Source organism: Globicephala melas, chromosome 3 (assembly GCF_963455315.2).
Source record: "Globicephala melas chromosome 3, mGloMel1.2, whole genome shotgun sequence".
Lineage (NCBI taxonomy): Eukaryota > Metazoa > Chordata > Mammalia > Artiodactyla > Delphinidae > Globicephala > Globicephala melas.
In genome coordinates this window covers 153751208-153772468 of record NC_083316.1, presented here as the reverse complement: position 1 = coordinate 153772468, position 21261 = coordinate 153751208, and the positions used below count along the sequence as shown (strand labels likewise).

Here is a 21261-nt window from a genome sequence, read left to right as displayed (position 1 = left end):
AAACAAATAAATACATACACTATATATTGGTGTGTGTATATATATATATAATATGTGTGCATATATAAAGCTTTCCCTTCAGTTCCCTCTGTTTATTTTCCTGTTTTTCTCCTGAGACTCTGAATTCCTCAAGTACAAGAACTGTGCACAGGGCTTCCCTGGTGGCGCAGTGGTTAAGAGTCCGCCTGCCGACTCTCCTGCCCCGGTCCGGGAGGATCCCGCATGCCGCGGAGCGGCTGGGCCCGTGAGCCGTGGCCGCTGAGCCTGCCCGTCCGGAGCCTGTGCTCCGCAACGCGAGAGGCCACAGCAGTGAGAGGCCCGCGTACTGCAAAACAACAACAACAACAAAAAAACTGTGCACAACCTAACAAATACTGGCCCAATTGTCTCATGGATGAAGGGTGGCCAGCAGTTAGGAACAATAACCCTGGGCTGCCAGGGTCTCATTTCTGACTTTGCCACTTAATAGGTGAGTCATTTTGGCCAAGTTACTTGACCTTCTCTAAGCCTCAATTTCTTAATTTGTAAGAGAAGAGCTATAACTTCTCTCATTGGGATGCTGCCAAGATGAAAATTATAATGTATATAAAACACTCAGCATGGTGTCTGGCACATCCTGTGATCTGAACTGCTAGCTATAGTTAAGTTTTCTCCTGCCCAGCTTCACAGTAGAGATCTAGAATGGCAGTTTCTATTTCAACTGGATTCTTTGTATTATCTGTTGCCATTAAGTTCTATTCTTAAACTGTCTTGATAAGGAATTTAGCATAACCAAATAATTTGGTAGATAAAAAGTCAAGGAACCTTCAGGATCTTTTCTCAACTATTAAAAAGCCTAAAGTTACAACCCAGCTGGCCAAAGAGAAGTCAGATTTAATTTCTTCAGGTCTGAAGTTGCCAGGCAGGATCAGGTAAGCTGCATTCCTGTTGGAGGCTCTTTGGACTAAATTCTTACCAACTTTTGGTCTATTGTAAACACTGAGGCTTCCTTGAAATAAAATACTCTTGAATAATACTATATGTGTGTGTGTAAAAAACAAAACAAAACAACCTATGCCTCATGCATTACAAAAGTCTGTCCAAGAAGGGTTTAAAAACTCTGAAATATCACATCTGTTCCAGACTAATTTCTGATCACTCAATAATTTTTAAAATAGTAAACAAGAAATTATTCAATTTCATACATTGCTTCAATTCATAAAGCTGATTTCTTAGTTGATAGCACCATGCCCATGAAGAAATAAGCAACTGTATTTTGATGCTAATTCTAACTTTGGTTCTAAGGAACAAATCCCACACTTTAAAGAGCACTGAGACCATGAAATAATTGAGATGTAAAAACTTGACAATGTCAGTTCAATCTCAAAGCCACAAAACAGAAGGTTCAAATTTCAATGGATGATGCAAATCTTCCCTAAGATTAATGGAAAGCCCTATCCTAGTAATTCACTCATTTTATTTCTTAGCTTTTGTAAAAAGTCTGTATTTGGTCTGAACAGCACCTACTTTTCTTAGTCTTACTCTCTGCTAGGACTTGAAATAATGTGAAAAGGGTGAAAGTAACAGTAATAGAAACAGTAACATTGCTATTAAATAGTCCTACATTTCCTGACTGTTGATGAAGGAAAATAACAATTCATCATAAATGGGAAATAGAGGAGCGGGAACAACTAATTTGATTTTCACTGGATAAAGGTAGGCGGGGAGGAACTATACTATTAATTGATGAAAATACTAATAAGTGAAAAACATTTTGTAGGTATTAAGGAGAATGTCAAGGCAACAGAACCCATTCTAGAGGGTAAGATCAAACACACTGAGCTTAACTCTCTAGCATTTAGAGTTGGCTGGAAATATCAGGAGGACGACTGAACCAGTGAATCTCAATGAATAATGATGTAATGAATAACCTGTGCAGCTTTTAAAAATCCTTTAACCCCATATGCACTTAACAAGAGAGCCTCCAAACACATGAAGCAAAAGCAGACATAATCAAAGGGAGAAATAGACAATTCAACAACAGTCATTGGAGGCTTCAATACTTTACTTTCAATAATGGATAGAACACTAGATAGAAGATAAAGAAGGAAAGAGAAGATTTAAATAACACTATTAACCAACTAGACCTATAGAGCACTCCACCCAGCAACAACAATCTATATATTCTTCTCAACTGCACATGGAACATTCTCCAGGATAGACCATATGTTAGGTTATAAAACAAGCCTCACTATAAGTAAAATGACTGAAATCATACGAAGTATGTTCTCCAACCACAACGGAAAGAAGTTAGAACTCTATAACAGAAGGAAATTTGGGAAATTCACAAATAGGTGGGATTTAAACAAGCAATGGATCAAAAGGAAAATCATAGCAGAAACTAGAAAGTACTCTTAAGATGAATGATATAAAAACCAAAACATACTAAAATTATGGATGGGTGAAATTGTGCTTACAGAGAAATTTATAGCTGTAAATGCTTATATTAAAAAAGAAAGATCTGAAATCTATAACATAATCTTCCACCTTAAGAGAAGAAGAAAAAAAATGAGACCCAAAGCAAGAAGAAGGGAGAAAATAATAAAGATGTGAGTGAAAATTAATAAAGTAGAGAATAGAAAAATAGACAAAGCAATAAAACCAAAAGTTCATTCCTTGAAAAGATCAAAATTTACAAACCTTTAGCAAGGCATAACTAGCTAAACCATGGATAAGTGTTAGGTGCATATATCTTTGACCAGGCAAAAAAGAACTCAAATTACTAAAATCAGGAATGAAAGGGGACATTACTACTGACACTGAAGAAACAAAAAGGATTATAAGGGAATCTTATGGACAATTGTATGCCAACAAATGTGATAACCTAGATGAAATGGACAAATTCCTAGAGAGACACAAATTACTGAAATTGACTTAACTAGAAATAGAAAACCTGACTAGGCCTATAAGAAGTAAGAGAGTAAATCAGTAATCAAAAAACTTCCCACAAAGAAAAGACCACGACCGGATGGCTTTACTGGTGGATTCCACCAATTAAGAATTAACACCAATTCCTCTCAAACGCTTTCAAAAAACAGAAGAGAAGGAAACACTTCATAATTCATTATATGAGGCCAGCATTACACTAATACCAAGTCAGACAAAGACATCACAAGAAAATTACAGACCAATATTCCTCATTGAATATAGATATAATAATCCTCAGCAAAATACTAGGAAACTGAATCCTGAAACATAGAAAAACATAATCCTATTATGACCAATTGGGATTTATCTCAGGAATGTAAGGTTGGTTCAACATATGAAAATCAATTAATATAGTATACCATATTAACAAAATAAGACAAAAACCACACGATCATCTCAACAGGTACAGAAAAAGCATTTGACAGAACCCAAACTCGTTTATGATAAAAACACGCAACAAGCTAGAAGCAAAAGGGAACTTTTCAACCTGATAAAAGGACATCAGTGAAAATCCCACAGCTAACATCATACTCAACAGTGATAAGACTAAACGCTTTTCCCTCAAGATCAGGAACAAGACATAGATGTCTGCTTTTACAACTTCTATCCAACATTCTACTAATGAAGGCTCTAGCCAGGGGCAATTAAGAAAATGGGGCTTCCCTGGTGGCGCAGTGGTTGAGAGTCCGCCTGCCGATTCAGGGCACACCGGTTCGTGTCCCGGTCTGGGAAGATCCCACATGCCGCGGAGCGGCTGGGTCCGTGAGCCATTGTCGCTGAGTCTGCGCGTCCGGAGCCTGTGCTCCGCAACGGGAGAGGCCACAACAGTGAGAGGCCCGCGTACCGCAAAAAAAAAAAAAAAAAGAAAATGAAATAAAAGGCAGCCTGACTGGAAAGGAAGAAGTAAAACTATCTCTATTTGCAGATGACATGATCTCGTATATAGAAAATTCTAAGGCATCCACTAAAAAACTATTAGCGCTAGTAAATGAGTGCAGCAGGGTTGCAAGGATAAAAGATCAATGTACAAAAATCAATCACATTTCTGCAGAAATTAAATAAATAAATAGGAAGGCATCTCCTGTTCATGGATTGGAAGACTTAATATTGTTAAGATGACTCTACTACCTAAAATGACTTGCAAATTCAAGGAAATTCCTATCAAAATCCCAGGGGGCTTTTTTTGCAGAGATTAAAAACTGATCCTAAAATTTATATGGAAATGCAAGGGGCCTTGAATAGCCAAAACAATCGTGAAAAAGCTGGAGGACCCACACTTCCCAATTTCAAACTTACTACAAAGTAATAGTAATCAATACCATGGGATACTGGCACAAGGACAGAATAGGGACCAATAAAATAGAACTGAGAGTCTAGAAATAAATTCATATATTATGCCTAACTAACTTTTGACAAGAGTGCCAAGACCATTCATCTGGGGAAGAGAGAATAATCTCTTTAACAAATGGTACTGAGACAAATAAATATCCAACATGCAAAAAAAAAAAAAAAAATGAAGTTGGACCTCTACCTCACATCATATACACATATTAACTCAAAATGGATGAGAGAACTAAATATAAGAGCTAAAACTATAAAACTCTTGAAAGTTTTTGTGACCTTGAATTAGGCAATGGTTTCTTAGATATGACTCCTAAAACACAAACCAAAGAAAAGATAGACAAATTGGACTCCCCCCCAAAAACCCCCAAAACAAAAAAACTTGTACTTCAAAAGATTCTATCAAGAAAGTGAATAGAGAACTTATAGGAGAAAATATTCGCAAATCACATATTTGATAAGGGCCTAGTATCTGGAATGTATAAAGAACTCTTACAACTCAGTAACAAAAAGACAAATAATCCAATTAAAAATGGGCAAAGGACTTAAATAGACATTTCTCCAAAGAAGATATTCAAGTAGCCAACAAGCACATGAAAAGATGTGAAACGTCATTAGTCACTAGGAAAATGCAAATCAAAACTACAGTGAGGTGCCACTTCACACTCACTAGACATGGCTATAAGTTTTTAGAAAAAGGAAAATAATACGCACTGGTGAGGATGTAGAGAAACTGGAACCCGTACATTGCTGGTAGGAATGTGAAATTTTACAGATGCTTGGCAAACAGTTTGGTAGTTTTTCAACAAGTTAAACTTAGAGTTAACATATACCCCAGCAATTCTACTCCTAGGGATATACCCAAGAGAATTAAAAAGATATGTTCACACAAAAATTTGTATACAAATGTTCATAGAAGCATTATTCATAAAAGCCAAAATGTGGAAACGACCCAAATGTCCATCAATGGATGGATGAAAAAAATGCAGCATATATCCATACAATGGAATATTATTCAGCTACAAAAAAGAACAAAGTACTGATACATGCTACAACTGGATGAATTTTGAAAACAGTATACTAAGTGAAAGAAGCCAAACACAAAAGGCCACATATTGTATGATTCTATTTATACAAAATGTCCTGGACAGGGCTTCCCTGGTGGCGCACTGGTTGAGAGTCCGCCTGCCGATGCAGGGGACATGGGCTCGTGCCCCGGTCCAGGAAGATCCCACATGCCGCGGACCGGCTAGGCCCATGAGCCATGGCCGCTGAGCCTGCGCGTCCGGAGCCTGTGCTCCCCAACGGAAAAGGCCACAACAGTGAGAGGCCCGCATACCACAAAGACAAAAAACAAACAAACAAAATGTCCTGAACAGGCAAATCCATAGACACATAGAGTAGATTAGTGGTTTTTGGGCTGGCAGGGGTGAGAGGTTACTGTTAATGGGTATGAGGCTTCTTTCTGGGATGACAAAAACGTTCTGGAATTAGATAGTTGTGATGGCTGTACGACCTTGTGAACATACTAAAAACCACTGCAGTGGCTTTACCCTTTAAAAGGGTAAATTTCATGGTATGTGAATAATATCTCAATAAAAAAAAGAAAAGAATCTTCAACCCCTACTGATTTGAGTATTGACTGCTGTAGTGGACCTATTACTACTAGTGGGAATATTCTCAACTCTCAGGTATGCTGAGGTGGAAGGTTGGGCACATTTACACATACTGATAATCCCTTCAAGCATAAGATTCATATAACATAAAATATTTCAACATCTTCCTCACAAGTAATGCAAAAAAACTTCATTTATACATGTAAAATTGCTCTCATCCAACTTCAGAATTCACTGTTTTTAAAAGAATACAGTACAAACTACATAAAAAAAAAATCTCGGACAGATATAATTTATTACTAATCAGTTATGTATTTTGGAAAATTTTTCGTACACTCACGCTTTCATCCCACCAAATATTTATTGAGCACTTACTATGTGCAAAGTACTCTACTAGGTACCAGAGATACAGTGGCAAGTGACACAGTTAAATGTCCCTGTGGCTGTGGAGCTGACGTTCTAGAGGAGTCAGATCAACCACCGACAAAGGAACAAGAAATTATCAGAGAGTGAATGGCGACCTTGAAGAAAACAAAATGGAGCAACTCAGTTCAGGGCCCGAGGGAGCATCACCACACAGGATGTCCCCACACTTGGGTCCTACCTGGGCACAACAGGAGCCAATGTGAAAAGACCAAAAGAAACAGCATCACTGTTCCTCCCCTGGGGAGTACGAGCATGTTCTGTCTCTGAAACACACACAAATGAACTTTGGGTATGTGATCTCCAAATCAGCCTTCCAAACACAAGTGGGTGAATAACACGCAACAACACAGTCTTTTAATTTTATTATTTATTTATTTTAATACAAAGCTTTGGCATTAGCAATTTTATGAAAAAATAAAATGTACTAAAAATAAATGCTTGTGTGGCATGATTGGTAAATGATGCACAAAAATAGGTTCTTTTTTCCCTCAAGGCAATCAGTCAGAAAGCATTCTTTTCCTTCTTCAAAACCATTCTACCCTATGGAATAAAAGGAAAAAAGAGAGGTCAAGAATTAGTTAACGGGTAGTTGTCAATGTTTTAAAATAACAGAGAAAGTAATCCTAACTGAATGGTGGCCTGGGGTTGTCCCCAAGTATTTCCCAGACCAATTGGGTAAAGCCAGTAAGTCACTAGCATTTTCCTGAACTCAGCAGCTATAGATCTGAGGTCAAGTGGCTCAGTCACTTAAAAGTGTGTTAGTACTTCCAAAAGGAAGGCAGGGAAAAGTACAGGTTAACAGCACTTTGTTTAAAAATGCAGGGACAAGTGTGGTACAATTTACAACTTTTCCTGGTTTGAACACATGTTCTAAATGCTGAGTGCCCTGAAATCTGTAGCTGCTGTCTTTACAATATGCTCCTGCTTTATACCTCAAACAAATATGTCATTATTTATTTTGAAGTAAGATTTGAGGAGTACAGACTCCCAGGGATGTAAGGCTTTCTTACAGGAATTCCCCAGATTTTACGTGCGTGCGTGCGTGTGTGTGTGTGTGTGTGTGTGTGTGTCCCTAAATCAGGTGCCTGAAGGTACCTGACATCTTTGGAAGTTTCCTGCATTACCCTCAGGCTAATGCTGCCCCCTCTGCAGCCTGGCACTGTGGGACTGCCCTAGTTCCTGAACCCTTACAGAATCTGGTTCATTTCTATGGTTCCCACATCATATCTTCAATTCTGCTCTCTTTTTTCCCGGCAGAATTCCAGACCCATACTTCAAACCTCTTAATCTTTGGTCAACATACAACTCTCCAGCATCTCCTGTTTTATCTCCTCCCCATCATCCTGACTTTCTCCTTCAGCTCTGTATTTTCACCTAACCTATCTTCTTGCTTCCAGTCTCTACCATGAAAGCAACTTCTCAGCCATCAGCAATTTTCTTTTTGCTGAAAAGCCTTAGATATCACCTGCTAGTTACAAAAAAACAGTCCAAATTCTGTAGTCTGCCTACTGTCGCCACCACCTACAGCAGACACGTCAAACCACACAACTCCCTGAACCTGCTCTGCTTTTTCCCACCTTGTGCTTTAATTATGCCTGGCCTGATTTCTAAGTCACTCCCTCCAGGAAGCCTTTTTCAACTCCCTCAGGGCAAAAGTAGCAGTTCCCCTGTGTCTGTGTGATACTCCTGTCATCTTGTGCTGGGTCCGCAGGTACTCCCTGGCTCTTCCGTCACTTCAACCAGCACCGCAGTGCAGAGCACTGAGCAGTGCAGCCCCCTTCCCTTTCCCCAGGGCTCCTGCAGGGCAAGGCCTGGTGCCTCAAACACTGGGGAGATGGTGCCTAATGAATGAAAGGCTGGGTATGAAGGCCATTCACAGAAACTGCAAACAGGGCTCTACACTTGTTTATTGTAGGTCATATTTAAGACAACACATTGTTTTTATAACATTTCCTCTGAAAAACTGGATATAGGACTTTCAATGGGCAAATAAAGATTTTTAAGCTTACTTTTTTTTTTCTGCCTAAGAAATTATAAACAACTATGCAGCCAAACATTAAAGGCACTTCTGAAAAGTGAAAGATTGACCACTGTCAAAGACAGAAGTCCAGTCAAGGCTTCTGCTGCTGTAATCTTCTTTTTGTCACCATGTTTTTAGAAAACCAAATTTATCTTTTTCATCCGCATTATTTGGAGCCCTTAAATGGCTCTCTGGAGTAGTCAAAGACAAGCAGTGTAAAGGAAAGAGTTGGAACCAGAAATACTGGGCTTGAATCCCATGCCCTTCTTCCTATGGCATTTCTTGGGGGTCACTCAGCCCCTCTGGGCCTCAGGGTACTCCTCTGTGTATATATCTCAGGCTCAGAGTGGCTAAAAGAACTAAATACTAAGACAAAGAAGAGTATTCATGATCAAACTGGGGGCAAATCTTTGCTGGTATTGCTACAAAAAAGGCTGTCTCAGGAAAATAAACAATCAGAGATGTGTGCTAGTGTGAGCAAAAGTTTTTAGGTTGAAAACTAAAAATTCAAAAATCTTTAGATCAGTGTTTCTCAAACTGCAGGCTGTAACCTATTAATGGATCATAAAATCAATGCAGGAGTTCATGACCAACATTAACAACAACACAACAAAAAAGCACAGAGAAGAATAGATCAGAGAATACTGATGTAGTAAGGAAAATGTCTGTGGAACTTCTGTTTCAGTTATACATGTGGGGGCACGGTCAAAATATAAAATGTATTTCTTACAGTAGGAGATGGTTAAAAAAAGAGTTTTAAAAACATTGCTTTTGGACTTCCCTGGTGGCACAGTGGTTAAGAATCCACCTGCCAATGCAGGGGACATGGGTTCGAGCCCTGGTCTGGGAAGATCCCACATGCAGTGGAGCAACTAAGCCCGAGTGCTACAACTGCTGAGCATGCATGTGCTCTAGAGCCTGCGAGCCACAACTACTGAAGCCCACACACCTAGAGCCTGTGCTCCACAACAAGAGAAGCCACTGCAGTGAGAAGCCCGCACACTGCAACGAAGAGTAGCCCCCACTCACCACAACTAGAGAAAGCTGGCGCGCAGCAACAAAGACCCAACTCAGCCAAAAATAAATAAGTTAAAAACAAACAAACAAACAAAACATTGCTTTTGACCCTGAAGGTTCTAAAAGAGGCAGCCAGCAGAGACCCCTACCCCTCTCCTTGGGCTCTGATCTCTCCTAGGAAGGGACCATTTAGGACAGACAATTCAAGAGGAACTCTGAGAACTAGAAGGAGTCTTAGAACTTCTACCTGACTCAGGATCTGCCTCCAAACAGCTCAGCCTTGTAACTTCTGTCTGAATACGCAGGTCCCAGCAAGCTCATTAGCTTTCAACACAGCCCATGTCAGGGATGGACAATTCTGACTGGCAGGAAGTTCTTTCTTACATGAAATGGAAATCTACCTCCCTGTAGATATCTCCAGAGCTACACAGTAAGTATCACCCTCTGTATGCACTGGCTAGTCACCACAGGACCATTATGAGTATTAAATGGGGCAATGTGGGTAGTAACAGAGCCCAAAACAAGAGTAATTTCTTGGTAGGCATACAATAAACAGTAGCTGTTCTCATCTTTGGCGGTCCTCCAAATACCTGGGGACACCTCTTACATCACCCCAGTCTCCTCTAAGGTAAGCATCCCTAAGATAGAAATGATTACGTTTTCAGACTCTTTCATACTGAAATATGTCAACGTTCCTATTAAAGAGTCCGAGCAAAACAATTCAGAAATATTGAGTAGAGAGTAAAATAGAAACATCAGTTCCTTTGACCTGGCTTAAAAATTTCTACCACTAACCTCAGAGGAGGACAGCTCAAGGGGAACACTGGTGTGGACAACTGAAGACCAATGACCTGCCGCAGAGCTAGGGCTTCTTGGTCTTCAGTTATGCTACAGGATTTCATATTTGTTCCAGTTATTTCATCAAGTTAACCACATCAGATTCATTTCCTCCTCCTGCGACTCTTCTGAATCTTGAATGCCTGGGCTACAATCCTCTGCAAATCTCAGAACATGATTTCTATGCATCAGAATCCAGGAACTAAGAAAGGGCTGTAGAGAATACCTAGCTGAACCTCCCATTTGACTCAAAATCTCTCCTACATCATCCACATATCTTATAACTTGTTCCTCAAATAAAAACAAATATTATTTTTCAAATAAACATTTACTTTTTTATGTTGAGGGAAAAATGGATTTATATAAATGTAAGCTGGTAAATGTTGGGATTTAACAAGGTTTACTTGAATAATGAAGTAGAGCAGAAAACCTCCTCTGGGAACTGAAATTCAATAATGTTGCTTACTTAGGTACAACAAGTGTTAGGGAAGCTAATATGTATAAATATATTTAACTTACATTTATTTGCCTCTTTGACTACTATCCTGTTTAAATTTGCAAAGTCTCAAAATTCAGTAGATTTGTTTGTAGTCATGGTTGAGTACTTACATAAATAGTATTTCATCACGATAGAAGAGGGTGACCCCAGATACATGGACTTTTCATTGATCTCTGAGTTAGGCCCTGAGTGAACACGCAGAGCGTAGTGAGGGAGGCGGAGTGCTTTCACCCCTAGTGGAGCAGCAACCCATGGAGGCCTGGACCTGCCTGGGTTCCGCAGCCCTGCCTTTATATATGGCCAGTACTGCTTCATCTTGCCCACAGGGTTTCACCAGTGACTAGACTGGGTCAAGGTCTTATTGACATCACAATACAATCAGTGTAACACTGTCAGAAAAGTAAACTATAACAGTAGATAGAAAGCATAAGGTGGAATTTACTACTAATTTCCAGACAAATCATTAAAATGTGAAAAGATAGAATCTATTTATACAGAAGACTATCTTACAAATGGATGAGGTTACCCAGAAAATTGAAACAGAGCAATTAAATTGAAAAGGCAATCTCACTTTGATTGTAATTTTTTGGTAAAAGTTAAAAGGTAAGATAGATTTCAAAGACTTCATTAATGAAGAATAATTATAAATTTATCTGCTAAAATAAACTTTTCTCCGGAATTAAACCACACAGGAATTTTTCATCAACATTTTTGGGAAAGAGACATTGAGTAAGAGTGGCTATCTTTTTTTTTTTTTTTGGCTGCACTGCACGGCTTGTGGGATCTTAGTTCCCAGACCAAGGATTGAACCCAAGACCCTGGCAGTGGAAGTGCAGAGTGCTAACCATTGGACCACCAGGGAGTTCCTGGCTATTATTTTTTTTATCCCCTACAATTAAAAGGGTCTTTAAAAAAATTAAGTAATTACAGTTACAAAAAAAATCAACACATAAAAGCACAACAGGAGAGCAAAACATCACCCAAAATTGTACTAAATTAAGATAATCACCATTAATATTTTGGTGACCATCCTTTCATGCATCCATATGTGTGTGTATACACACACACACACACACACACACTCTCTCTCTCTCTCTCTCTGTTTCTCTCTCTCTCTCCCCCTCCCTCTCTCTCTCTCAATTTCTCTCTCTAAATGGAATCATGGAAATTGTCCTTCAGAGTGGTTTTGACTGAAGGCACAGAAATAATAGTCAAATGAACAATTGTAGTATCAACCCTCTACAAAGGCTAATGGGAGAAGGGATGGACTAAGACATGGATCTAAGATCTATGACTTAGATTCTGAGTCATGCAGGCATTTATGAGCGGAACTCTAACTTACAATAGGTAACATGTCTATTGAGCATTCTCTAAAATATCTGATACATGGACTGAGCACCTGGATGATTCTGAGTGGCAGTAAGGTGACTACTAAATTACTTAATAATTCTCTAAAAGTGCCCAGTGTGCAGCTACTTGCTGTGATTTGTTTTCACTCTTTTGTGAAATTTTAAAGAAGTGGGCTTACATTATCATCTAGTTTGATGGGTTGGTATGGGAGTAAACAAAAGAGGTGACTGCAGGTGAAATAAATATTTCTCTCCAAACTGAGGTTTGCATTACAGGTACTCATGAGCTCTTATGATTCGGTATTCTACTTCATGGAAGAAAATTAAATTCATTTGCCAAAGGATAAAGGCAGATGGCCATCTTATTCATAGAACTCTGAAAGAATTGCAGAGGAATTGTTTTGGCTAACATTTATTGAGCACTTATTATGTACGAGGCACTGTGCTAAGCACTTTATATGCTAATTCTCACAACAACCCTATGATGTACTCCTAACTTCTTGTTTTATGGATGACTAAAATAAGCTTCAGATAAATATAACTGCCTAGGTCTCACAAGAAAAATATGGAGGAGCAGGGAGTCAAGTCCAGGTATGCCTGACTCCAGAATCTGGGCAATTAACATTGTGCTATGTTGAAGTAAAACTGCATCAGGTGGGCCCAACAGAAGCAGCTAGCTGTTGACCTGCTGGATGAGGCTGAGGCTATTTATCTGCAGGTTGAAGAATGCCAACTGACATGACATCCTCCCAATATACAATATGTCAAGGATGCCAAAGGGTACTTCTTACAAGTATCTAGCCAAAAGATCAGGTTAGAGGTAATAAAATCATGTCACTGGAAGTGGAGGTTACTTGCCCATTGTTTCTACAGTTGGACTATGAGTATTTAATTAAATCAATTAAATGAGCTTGGTTGGTTGTTATCAATCAATTAAAATGCCAGGACATAACTGAATATAGAGAGCACAGGAATTCTACCAATTCAGGTTCAAATTTGGGCAGTGTCCCAGGGATGCTTTCATCTTGAATTAGTTTTCATGAATACTCCTTAAAAGAAAGGACTGAATAGTATCCTACAGTAAATGCCAAAAATTTAAAGCAAAATAAATAAAGCCAATAAAACCTTTTCTTTATCTTACCCCCATGGAAAGCTACTCTTGGAAAACCATTGGATCAAAATGGACCTCAACTGTTACCCAGCCCAATTTTCCATCCTCTAAAAAACGTTTTACTGACAACAGCCTTGACAACACCCAGCTTCCTTCCGCCTGCATTCTTATCCTGAGCACTCCCTACCCCAACGGCAAACCATCTCACTGGTAAACAGCCTTGCTGACAGATGTTCTTCTTTTTACCAAGGCGAAATTTTGCCTTCCTGTAACCTACCCTTTGGTCCTCATTTTGTCCTATGGAAATATAGTTTATGCTTATTTTCTTTTTCTCCTGACAGTCTTTCTAATATTTGGAAGTCACAGGTCTTTCTGACTGCTTCTTTCTTGCAGGTTAAACATCCATGTTCCTTTGACCACAGGCCAGGGTGCCAGTACTCCACCAAAAGCTAAGTAGATAAGACTCCAGGTAAAGTCTGATAAGCACACAGCGAAGTGGGGCTAATCCTGTCTATGATTAGGACACGGGCATTCTCCAAATACTACGACTGTATTGGTTCCCTTGGCATTTGTTCCATTGTTGATTTATTCTAAGCTTGTGGCTAATGAAAGCCCTGAGATCTTTTCTAAAGTGAGCAGTTGTTGCTGAGCAAGGTGAACTCCCAATCAGTGTTACTGTTCATGAAATAAACTATTTTCCTAGGTATGATCCCATCAGGATCAGTATGAAATTGGTAGAAGGCAATTCTCATGATCTTTATGAAAATTACATATTCTCTTGGGATCATCTGGCACATGCAATCCAAGAAACAATTGGTTACTTACTCATTAGCATTCAAGCTAGCTGTGGCTCTGATGATCATGTAGCAGAGTGTGAGAGCACTGAGGAGGCCAAAACTGGCAATAATAAACCATTCTTCTGTTGACAAAGGAAAGGGAGGAAATCACTCTGGGGAGAAGGCTTATGTCAAATCGATGTCAACATTTCCCTCAAATGCAACGAAGCAGACGTCAACGGAGGTGTAAGCCAAGACTGGCCCAAGGAAGTGAAGCAGGAGGAGGTTTGCCAGAGAGCTACTAAGTGGAGAAGGTTAGTGGAAGTAGTGGTGAAAGCTGCAAGGAAAGCATGGCCCAAACATTTCTTCCAGTTAAAAGTCCTGAGGTTTGTGAGAAGTGTGGCCACCAAAAAGTATGTAGTAAAAAGATGTATATAAAATCGCACATGGACATAGGTTTTAAAAATTGTTAATTTAAATGACAGTAAAGTGGACTAGCCATACTTATAACCTTTCTTTCTTCATTTTGTCACTTCTGCATGGCTGTGTCCCTCATTCTTAAAGAAAGGCTTAGAAATATGGAGCAGTGGTTCCCAAAGATCTCGTGGGTACTCCAAGCAGTCTGTGGGCTGGCCTTCCATGGCATTCACATCTATATTCTTTTCGCTTATGAGTGGGTTTACTTATAGTCTTTATTTAAAAAGGACATCTTATTGGTGTCTCCTGCAAAGAAAAGAACTACCCTTCACAACCCCACTGCTGGGAAGCGGCACTGGCTGTTCTGGCTTTATTAAACAGAAGTAGAAAGGGTAGGTTATTCCAACTCTTGGCTCATCAAAGAGTTGAAAACCTCTGGTACACAGAACTCTAAAGGTTTTTATCTAGTTTCTCTCTAGATCCGGATAGGTTAATATTTTCCCTTAAGTTTTCAAACTCTGTATCATCAAGGTAACATTCCAAAAACTGTACTTACTGAGAACCACAAAAATAACCTGAGAACCAATCTGACTTCCTAAAAAGTCTTAACTATATTTCCTAAAATATAAACAAACTAGGGCTGGTTTAACAAAGTGTTACACAGTAAAGTTCCCTATACATCTGCAATAATGCAGAGAAGAAATTTATACTTGGAATGCCAAATGTTTATATGCGAAAGCTTTGTATAACATGGGCGTTTCTTAATCTGGTTTTCATGAATCCTACATCTATGCAAAACTGTGTGTGCCTAGGAATTTTTCTAGAAAAAGGTTATTATACTTTCACTGAATTTTAAAGGTTGTGATCTTCAAAAGGTTAAGAAGAACTGTTCTTCAGGATTCCAGGATGCTGAGTTGTTCTATGCGCATTTCTCTGCCCACCTTGGTTTACATTATTAAAATGCACAGCAAACTCTTTCATTTTAGATAACAGTGCAGCCACTGCTTCTTGGAATACAAATTCCTCATCAATAGAGTGAATTTACAAGGTTTTTATTTAAGTCAAAATAAACATTGAAGAACCCATGCAAAATCCACCATTTTTACCCACATATATTTTAAGTTAGAAAAAATATATACTGGCATTTAAAAAAAATTAAGAGATGGCTGATAATCAATTTCAAGAAGCTTAACATAGCATTCTTTATTTTTTTCTTCTTAGACTTTTATACATGATAAGCAGACTAACTTTTAGAACTTCAATTATGTCTATGTTTCCAATTTGAATATAGCATCCATACATGCATGGCATTTCAGTTATAAAAATTAGTAACCAAAAAGAAGTAAACACTGTCGTAATAATACCCGATGGGCCCAGAGGTATTTTAGCACCAACCTACTGCAGCTGGGATCTCGGTCACCTCTGTTCTCCTCAGTGTGTAGTTAGCACAGTGCCTTGCAAACAGTGGATGCTGGTTGAACGCACTGTGGTTACTATGGCACTACAGACCTTTGATGTTAAAGTAGAGGTAGCTTTGGTCTAATTTAACCGCATGAGTTTTATTTATTAACATGTACAAATTCTGCTGAAGGTGATTAATTTGATACATGAAGTAATATTTTTATCATCAAAACATAAGATTTTGAAAGGATATTTCTATATAAAATATAATGGGATCAGTACTTTATGTAGTAGTAGGTGCTCAATAAATGTCGATCAATGAAGGACCTACCAAAAACTCATTAGTAAACAGACAACCTTTGTCTCCTTTATTACTACTAGATCAATTTTTAAAAATCTAGCCCATAAAACCTAAATGTCAAAGCAGGACAACATGAAATGCTGTTAAAACAAACCATTGGTAAATGGTAAGAAATCAGTCAAATTGTATCAAAGAATAGTTTTACTTATTTTATAACTGAATGAAGTCTCCTTGAGTTTAGAAAATGAGAAAATAAAACTTGGGAAATCATTTTCTAACAATAATTTTTGGTTAGTTAAGATCACGTATACTTCAATTGAATAGACCACACAAGTCTTACTATTTAAGGGAAAACTCTTTTTAACAGCTTTATCCATTTTACTGACTCCCAGAGTTGAGAGGAGTCCCATTAGGGTTAGGGCTCGAAGCTATAGGTAAGCAACAGATATACTGAAAAAGGCAGCACCAGGGTGATGACGAGGAAGATGGGGTGAAAGGTTGTTAGATGAAAGTAACACATAAAGAATGGATTGAAAACAGCTGGCTTGTTACGGAGTGAATGTCCACGAGGCCCACTCGCACGCCTGCCAGCCCACTCATACTTTGGCAAGGCCATCAAAACACTCAGAGCATTTTTTTTTCCTTCTCGTCAACAGTTCAACAATCATGACGTTCATAAATAGCCCAGAGCATATTTTAAAAGTAGATTACCTTTTGGGTCTTCTCACACTTCTTGTACAATTATACCAAAGAGGTAAGTGCTAAGACACCAAATTTCATAAAAGTGTAAAATAAAGTGAGCAGCAGCTGGCCATCTCAACTGAATTTTTAGGTTCAAATTCTGGATTAGTTTTTTACTAGGTTGCCTGCAGCCTAGGTACTAGAGACCACTGGTGCTCACAGTGCTCACTGAGATGCTGCTGACGTCCTACCTTACATCCCTGTCTGCAATGCAATCGTTTCAAATCAGGCTTATAACCAGCTATTAAGACAAACCTCTGATCAGCTAGTCATCAAATGGCAACTATTCCTATTAACTACACACAAGTACACAAGCTTCTTACTATAAAGGAAGTTTTGTTATTCCAAATATCTGTTTTAACAAAAGTAACCATTACTTTCTCAGTTACAGACTAAGTCACTGTCCCTGGTGATTGCCTCAACTCTCCACCACACATCAAATACCAGCAGCAAATCTGTCCTGTGCCCTGGGCACAGGTCCCACTTACTTGTTACTGCGATGTTGATCTCTCCTGTTCTAGGAGTGAGATCCCCATCCTGAGGAAGAGGCGAGATCCCCGAAGTTCGAAGTGGCTCGAGGCCAAGGGAGTTGTCACTGGCGAGGTCACCTAGGGCTGATCTTCGGTTAACTGCTTGGGTTCTGGTGAGCCTTTCCATATCAAATGCTACGTTATCAGTACATGGCAAATTTGGCTGCAAAATATTTCCAGATTAAAAGTACTTGTAAGATTAACAAATCGTTTTATACAATTCTAAATGTTTGACATCCTGTTGCAAAGACTTTACCAAGTTTTTTCCAGGTGATTTCCTCTCATTTCTCTCCCCATCTACACCTTCCACTCTAATTCCAAGAATTTTTATTTAAAAGAAACAGATGATTTCTTCCACAAAATGGTACTAAGGAAAGCCAAAATCCATTGCAGAACTGAGAAAATTGAACACTTCATCTTTATAAAGTGACAACCTTTTGTGGACATGGCTCACAGGCAGAAGGATTATTATAAAGCTGACAAACAGTGCAGTGTATCACTGGCTTGTATGTTAATACAGGTAACATAAAATATCCTTTCACCCTATTAACTTCTCTGTAATACCCCCATCTATCTGCTAGTCAGTTTTTAAATATCTTCTATCTTTAAACATAAGTAAAGCATACAACCAAGAGCAGATCAACATTGAAAAGACTTTTGAACTCTAAGAAAACTATGTTTCAAAACCTAAGCATTGGGACTTCCCTGGGGCCACCGTGGTTAAGACTCTGCGCTCCCAATGCAGGGGGCCTGGGTTCGATTCCTGGTACGGGAACTAGATCCCACATGCATGTCGCAACTAAGAGTTCGCATGCCACAACTAAGGAGCCCGCCTGTCACAACTAAGACCCAGTGCAACAACAACAACAAAAAAAACCTAAGCATCTAATGCTGAAGAAGAGGTACAGAGCTGCTGTGGGGTCAAAGCCTACCAACTAAAAAGTGGATATGAAAGTCCAGGGATGCTGCTAGACAGTGTCAAGGACGGCCCTCACCAGAAGGAATTACCTAGGCCAGTGTCAGTGGTGAAGAGGTGAAGAAACTACAACATCACTGATGTAATCTCTGGAGATGGAGGATAAATGGGGCATCACTATCTAACTAGATTACATCTAAACTGTCATCTGATAACAGATTTCAAATAGGACTACTTAGATCTGTAAAGCTAAAACAAGGAATTCATCTGTTGGGTCAAAATAAACTTTCCTCTCTATATGGAGATTATTCATTCACTCTTTTATGAGACCAGAAAGTATTTCACTTTCCTGTAAAAAGCAATAATCCTGGACATACACTTCTCTTAAGGAAGGAACTGCAGGAAGTCTCCAAGGTCCTCAGTTAGTCAGTGCTGACTCTCCTGGCCAGGGCTGAAGTGCCCTATGTGGCCGGCACCCAACCAAAACCCCTGCCCAGCTGTCAAAGGTCTGCCCAGGGCTGGCACTGCCCACCTTCACTGACTGCAATTACCATCGCCCAGGAGAGCAAAGCCAAATTTAAGAGGAAGGAACATAAGTGATGACATAGTTTTATACCATGCTGAATGCAGAAAAAATTACTATTGGACCAGAGTTAAAAGTCTACATTCTATTCCTTAAAAAAAAAAAATATTGGAATAGAGGAAAATCACGTCCTTCTCTCTACCTCAGTTCTTCATCACACATCCACCACCCAACAGAAGCAGGCTGTAAAGTGGACTAGCACAGTTCTTTATCTGCTCTTCCAGAAGTTCCCTGAGGTGGGCTGGACTTTAAGTAATGTGGGAAAAAAGGCAGTGTTGGACTAACAGGATTATCTGGCAGAGAAAGCCAGTGTTTTCTTGTGAGACTTTTAACCATCCACTTGTGCTATGTTATGTTATGCTTAGAGATAACACTACACAAATGTATTAACAAAATAGGAAACATACCACAATTCCCAGGGCCTTCAAAATATTAAGTTTGCACATAGGACAGGTACAATGTTCACTAAGCCAGGGATCCACGCAGGATTTGTGGAAAACATGCCTATAAAAAAAATGGAGAATTATATCACAAATTATATACTAAAAAACTCCTAGGCCAAAATGTAAAGAAATGGAATTTTTAGTTAGTCTGTTTGGTACCAAGAGACAAATATTGGGGATGTATTAAAATTGAGCTGGCATTTGTGGAAATTGAGCTGGATTTGTGGAAAACATGTCTATAAAAAAAATGGAGAATTATATCACAAATTATATACTAAAAAACTTCTAGGCCAAAATGTAAAGAAATGGAATTTTTAGTTAGTCTGTTTGGTACCAAGAGACAGATATTGGGGATGTATTAAAATTGAGCTGGCAATCTGAATCCAATCTTGTATGTTGATAGCTGAATGAGCTGGCAAGCTGAATCCAATCTTGTACGTTGATAGCACTGTATAATGAGTACTGATACGTAGTATTTGGCTGTTTGGTGTTTTTACTCCACCAAATTCCAAAAAAGATTTGAGGAAAAGTAGGAAATTTATTAACAATGAAGATAATGAATTATACGTTATAAATCAGTTGTTTTCAATAATATCTAAAGTAGAAATAGAATTTCAAGAAAATATTAACCAGAAGTTAAAATGAAGAGTTCTCTATATAATTAGTTTCATGGACCTCTGTTTAAATGTCATTTAAAATATTATTTAAAAAGACTTCTAAGCAACCCAGGTTAAATGTTTGTAAAGTTATAAACATTGGGTGGTTGGAAATATTTTTAGGGATGCTCTGTGCTTAAGGATCAGATAACATTTAGTAGCAATTTCCAGTTGAAATGTTGAAGGGAGAGAGAGGATGGGTGATTTTCTCTCTTATTCCAGAAAGCAGAAAGTCACATCCTTGTGACTGGAAATAAATCATGGACGGTTTTGCATTCTTGAAAAAGATGCCTGTGTCCTTTGGAAAGGAGAAAAGATTGTGAAGGAGCTGTTGACATCATTTCTCAAGCTCAAGTACCTCTCCATGGTAGCTCTGAGAACCTGAAATGAGGCCACACGGAAGCCCCAGAGTCCTGGCCAAGCAGAGGCAGGGGCAGGTGCCAGGACAGATGTTCCGGGCACCTTTGGAAGCACTATAATCAGAGTGTTCAGATAAGCCAGAATAAATTTTGAGAAAGATATCAAATTGAACCATGGTTTGCCTTTTAAACTTTGTTAATGTATAATTTATATATAACTTATAAGCAGTTATATACACCTGTTTTAAAATGAAGTTTTGATTTTAAAAAGTAGGAGATCTAGAAAACTCACTTTTAAAATTGGGATTTGGAAGAAACATTCATGCTTACAGCTTCAACCCAAACAACCTAACATCACTTGGTAGCCTTGTACCCATTTCTTTGGGGTAAGAATAAAAATCTTGACAATTAAATATATTCATCTAGTCTGAAATTTACAGATAATGCAATGAACCAGAACCTCATCAGCCTTGGAGGCTTTTATTTAAAACTGAGGGTTTTTACTTAAGAGGTGAAAGTCATCAAACCATAGGCAAGACCTAAATTCATTCAGTATACACAATGCACTGTCACGTCTGTTTCCTGTTCCCTGCATCCAAGTATGAGTGTACTCCAAAAGGGAGATGAAGGCTCCTTACCACAGGGTTCCACCGAGGGCGTGTTCTCAGATGTGGGGTTTACTCCCCAGCAGCTGTGAACTGTGCCAGTGCTGGCTGTGGCCTAACAAAGACTAGAACAAGACCTCTAGTCCTTTTTGAAGATACATACCCTTTAGGTCTGACATAAATGACAGATTCTCCCCCTTGCAAGGGTGCATCTGCCTAATATCTGGCATACTTTTTGAAAGGCCTATGGACCACTGAGGGTTTGGTTAGTGTTGGGTGGCCGGGAAGGTTCTCTAAGCCAGTTCTATGTAGTGTGGACAATGGACTTTGGCCAGCTGGCAGGTGACAGA

At 38.9% G+C, this 21261-nt stretch overlaps 1 protein-coding gene across 3 annotated transcripts in view; it reads right to left on the bottom strand.

Annotated features, from left to right (window-relative positions):
- RNF130 (ring finger protein 130) overlaps positions 1–21261 on the bottom strand; it is a 140687-nt gene that overhangs the window by 25826 nt on the left and 93600 nt on the right. Inside the window, exons 6-9 of one of the 3 annotated variants that reach the window (XM_030844846.3) lie at positions 19256–19352; positions 17308–17512; positions 14009–14102; positions 6697–6890 (exon numbers count right to left, since the gene is read on the bottom strand). In XM_030844846.3, the coding sequence (XP_030700706.3) occupies positions 6875–6890; positions 14009–14102; positions 17308–17512; positions 19256–19352 (412 nt within the window). In that variant the 3' untranslated portion in view covers positions 6697–6874. Of the gene's footprint in view, positions 1–6696; positions 6891–14008; positions 14103–17307; positions 17513–19255; positions 19353–21261 lie in introns of those variants that run through there. The other 2 variants (XM_060296723.2, XM_060296722.2) reach the window with 2 other exon arrangements.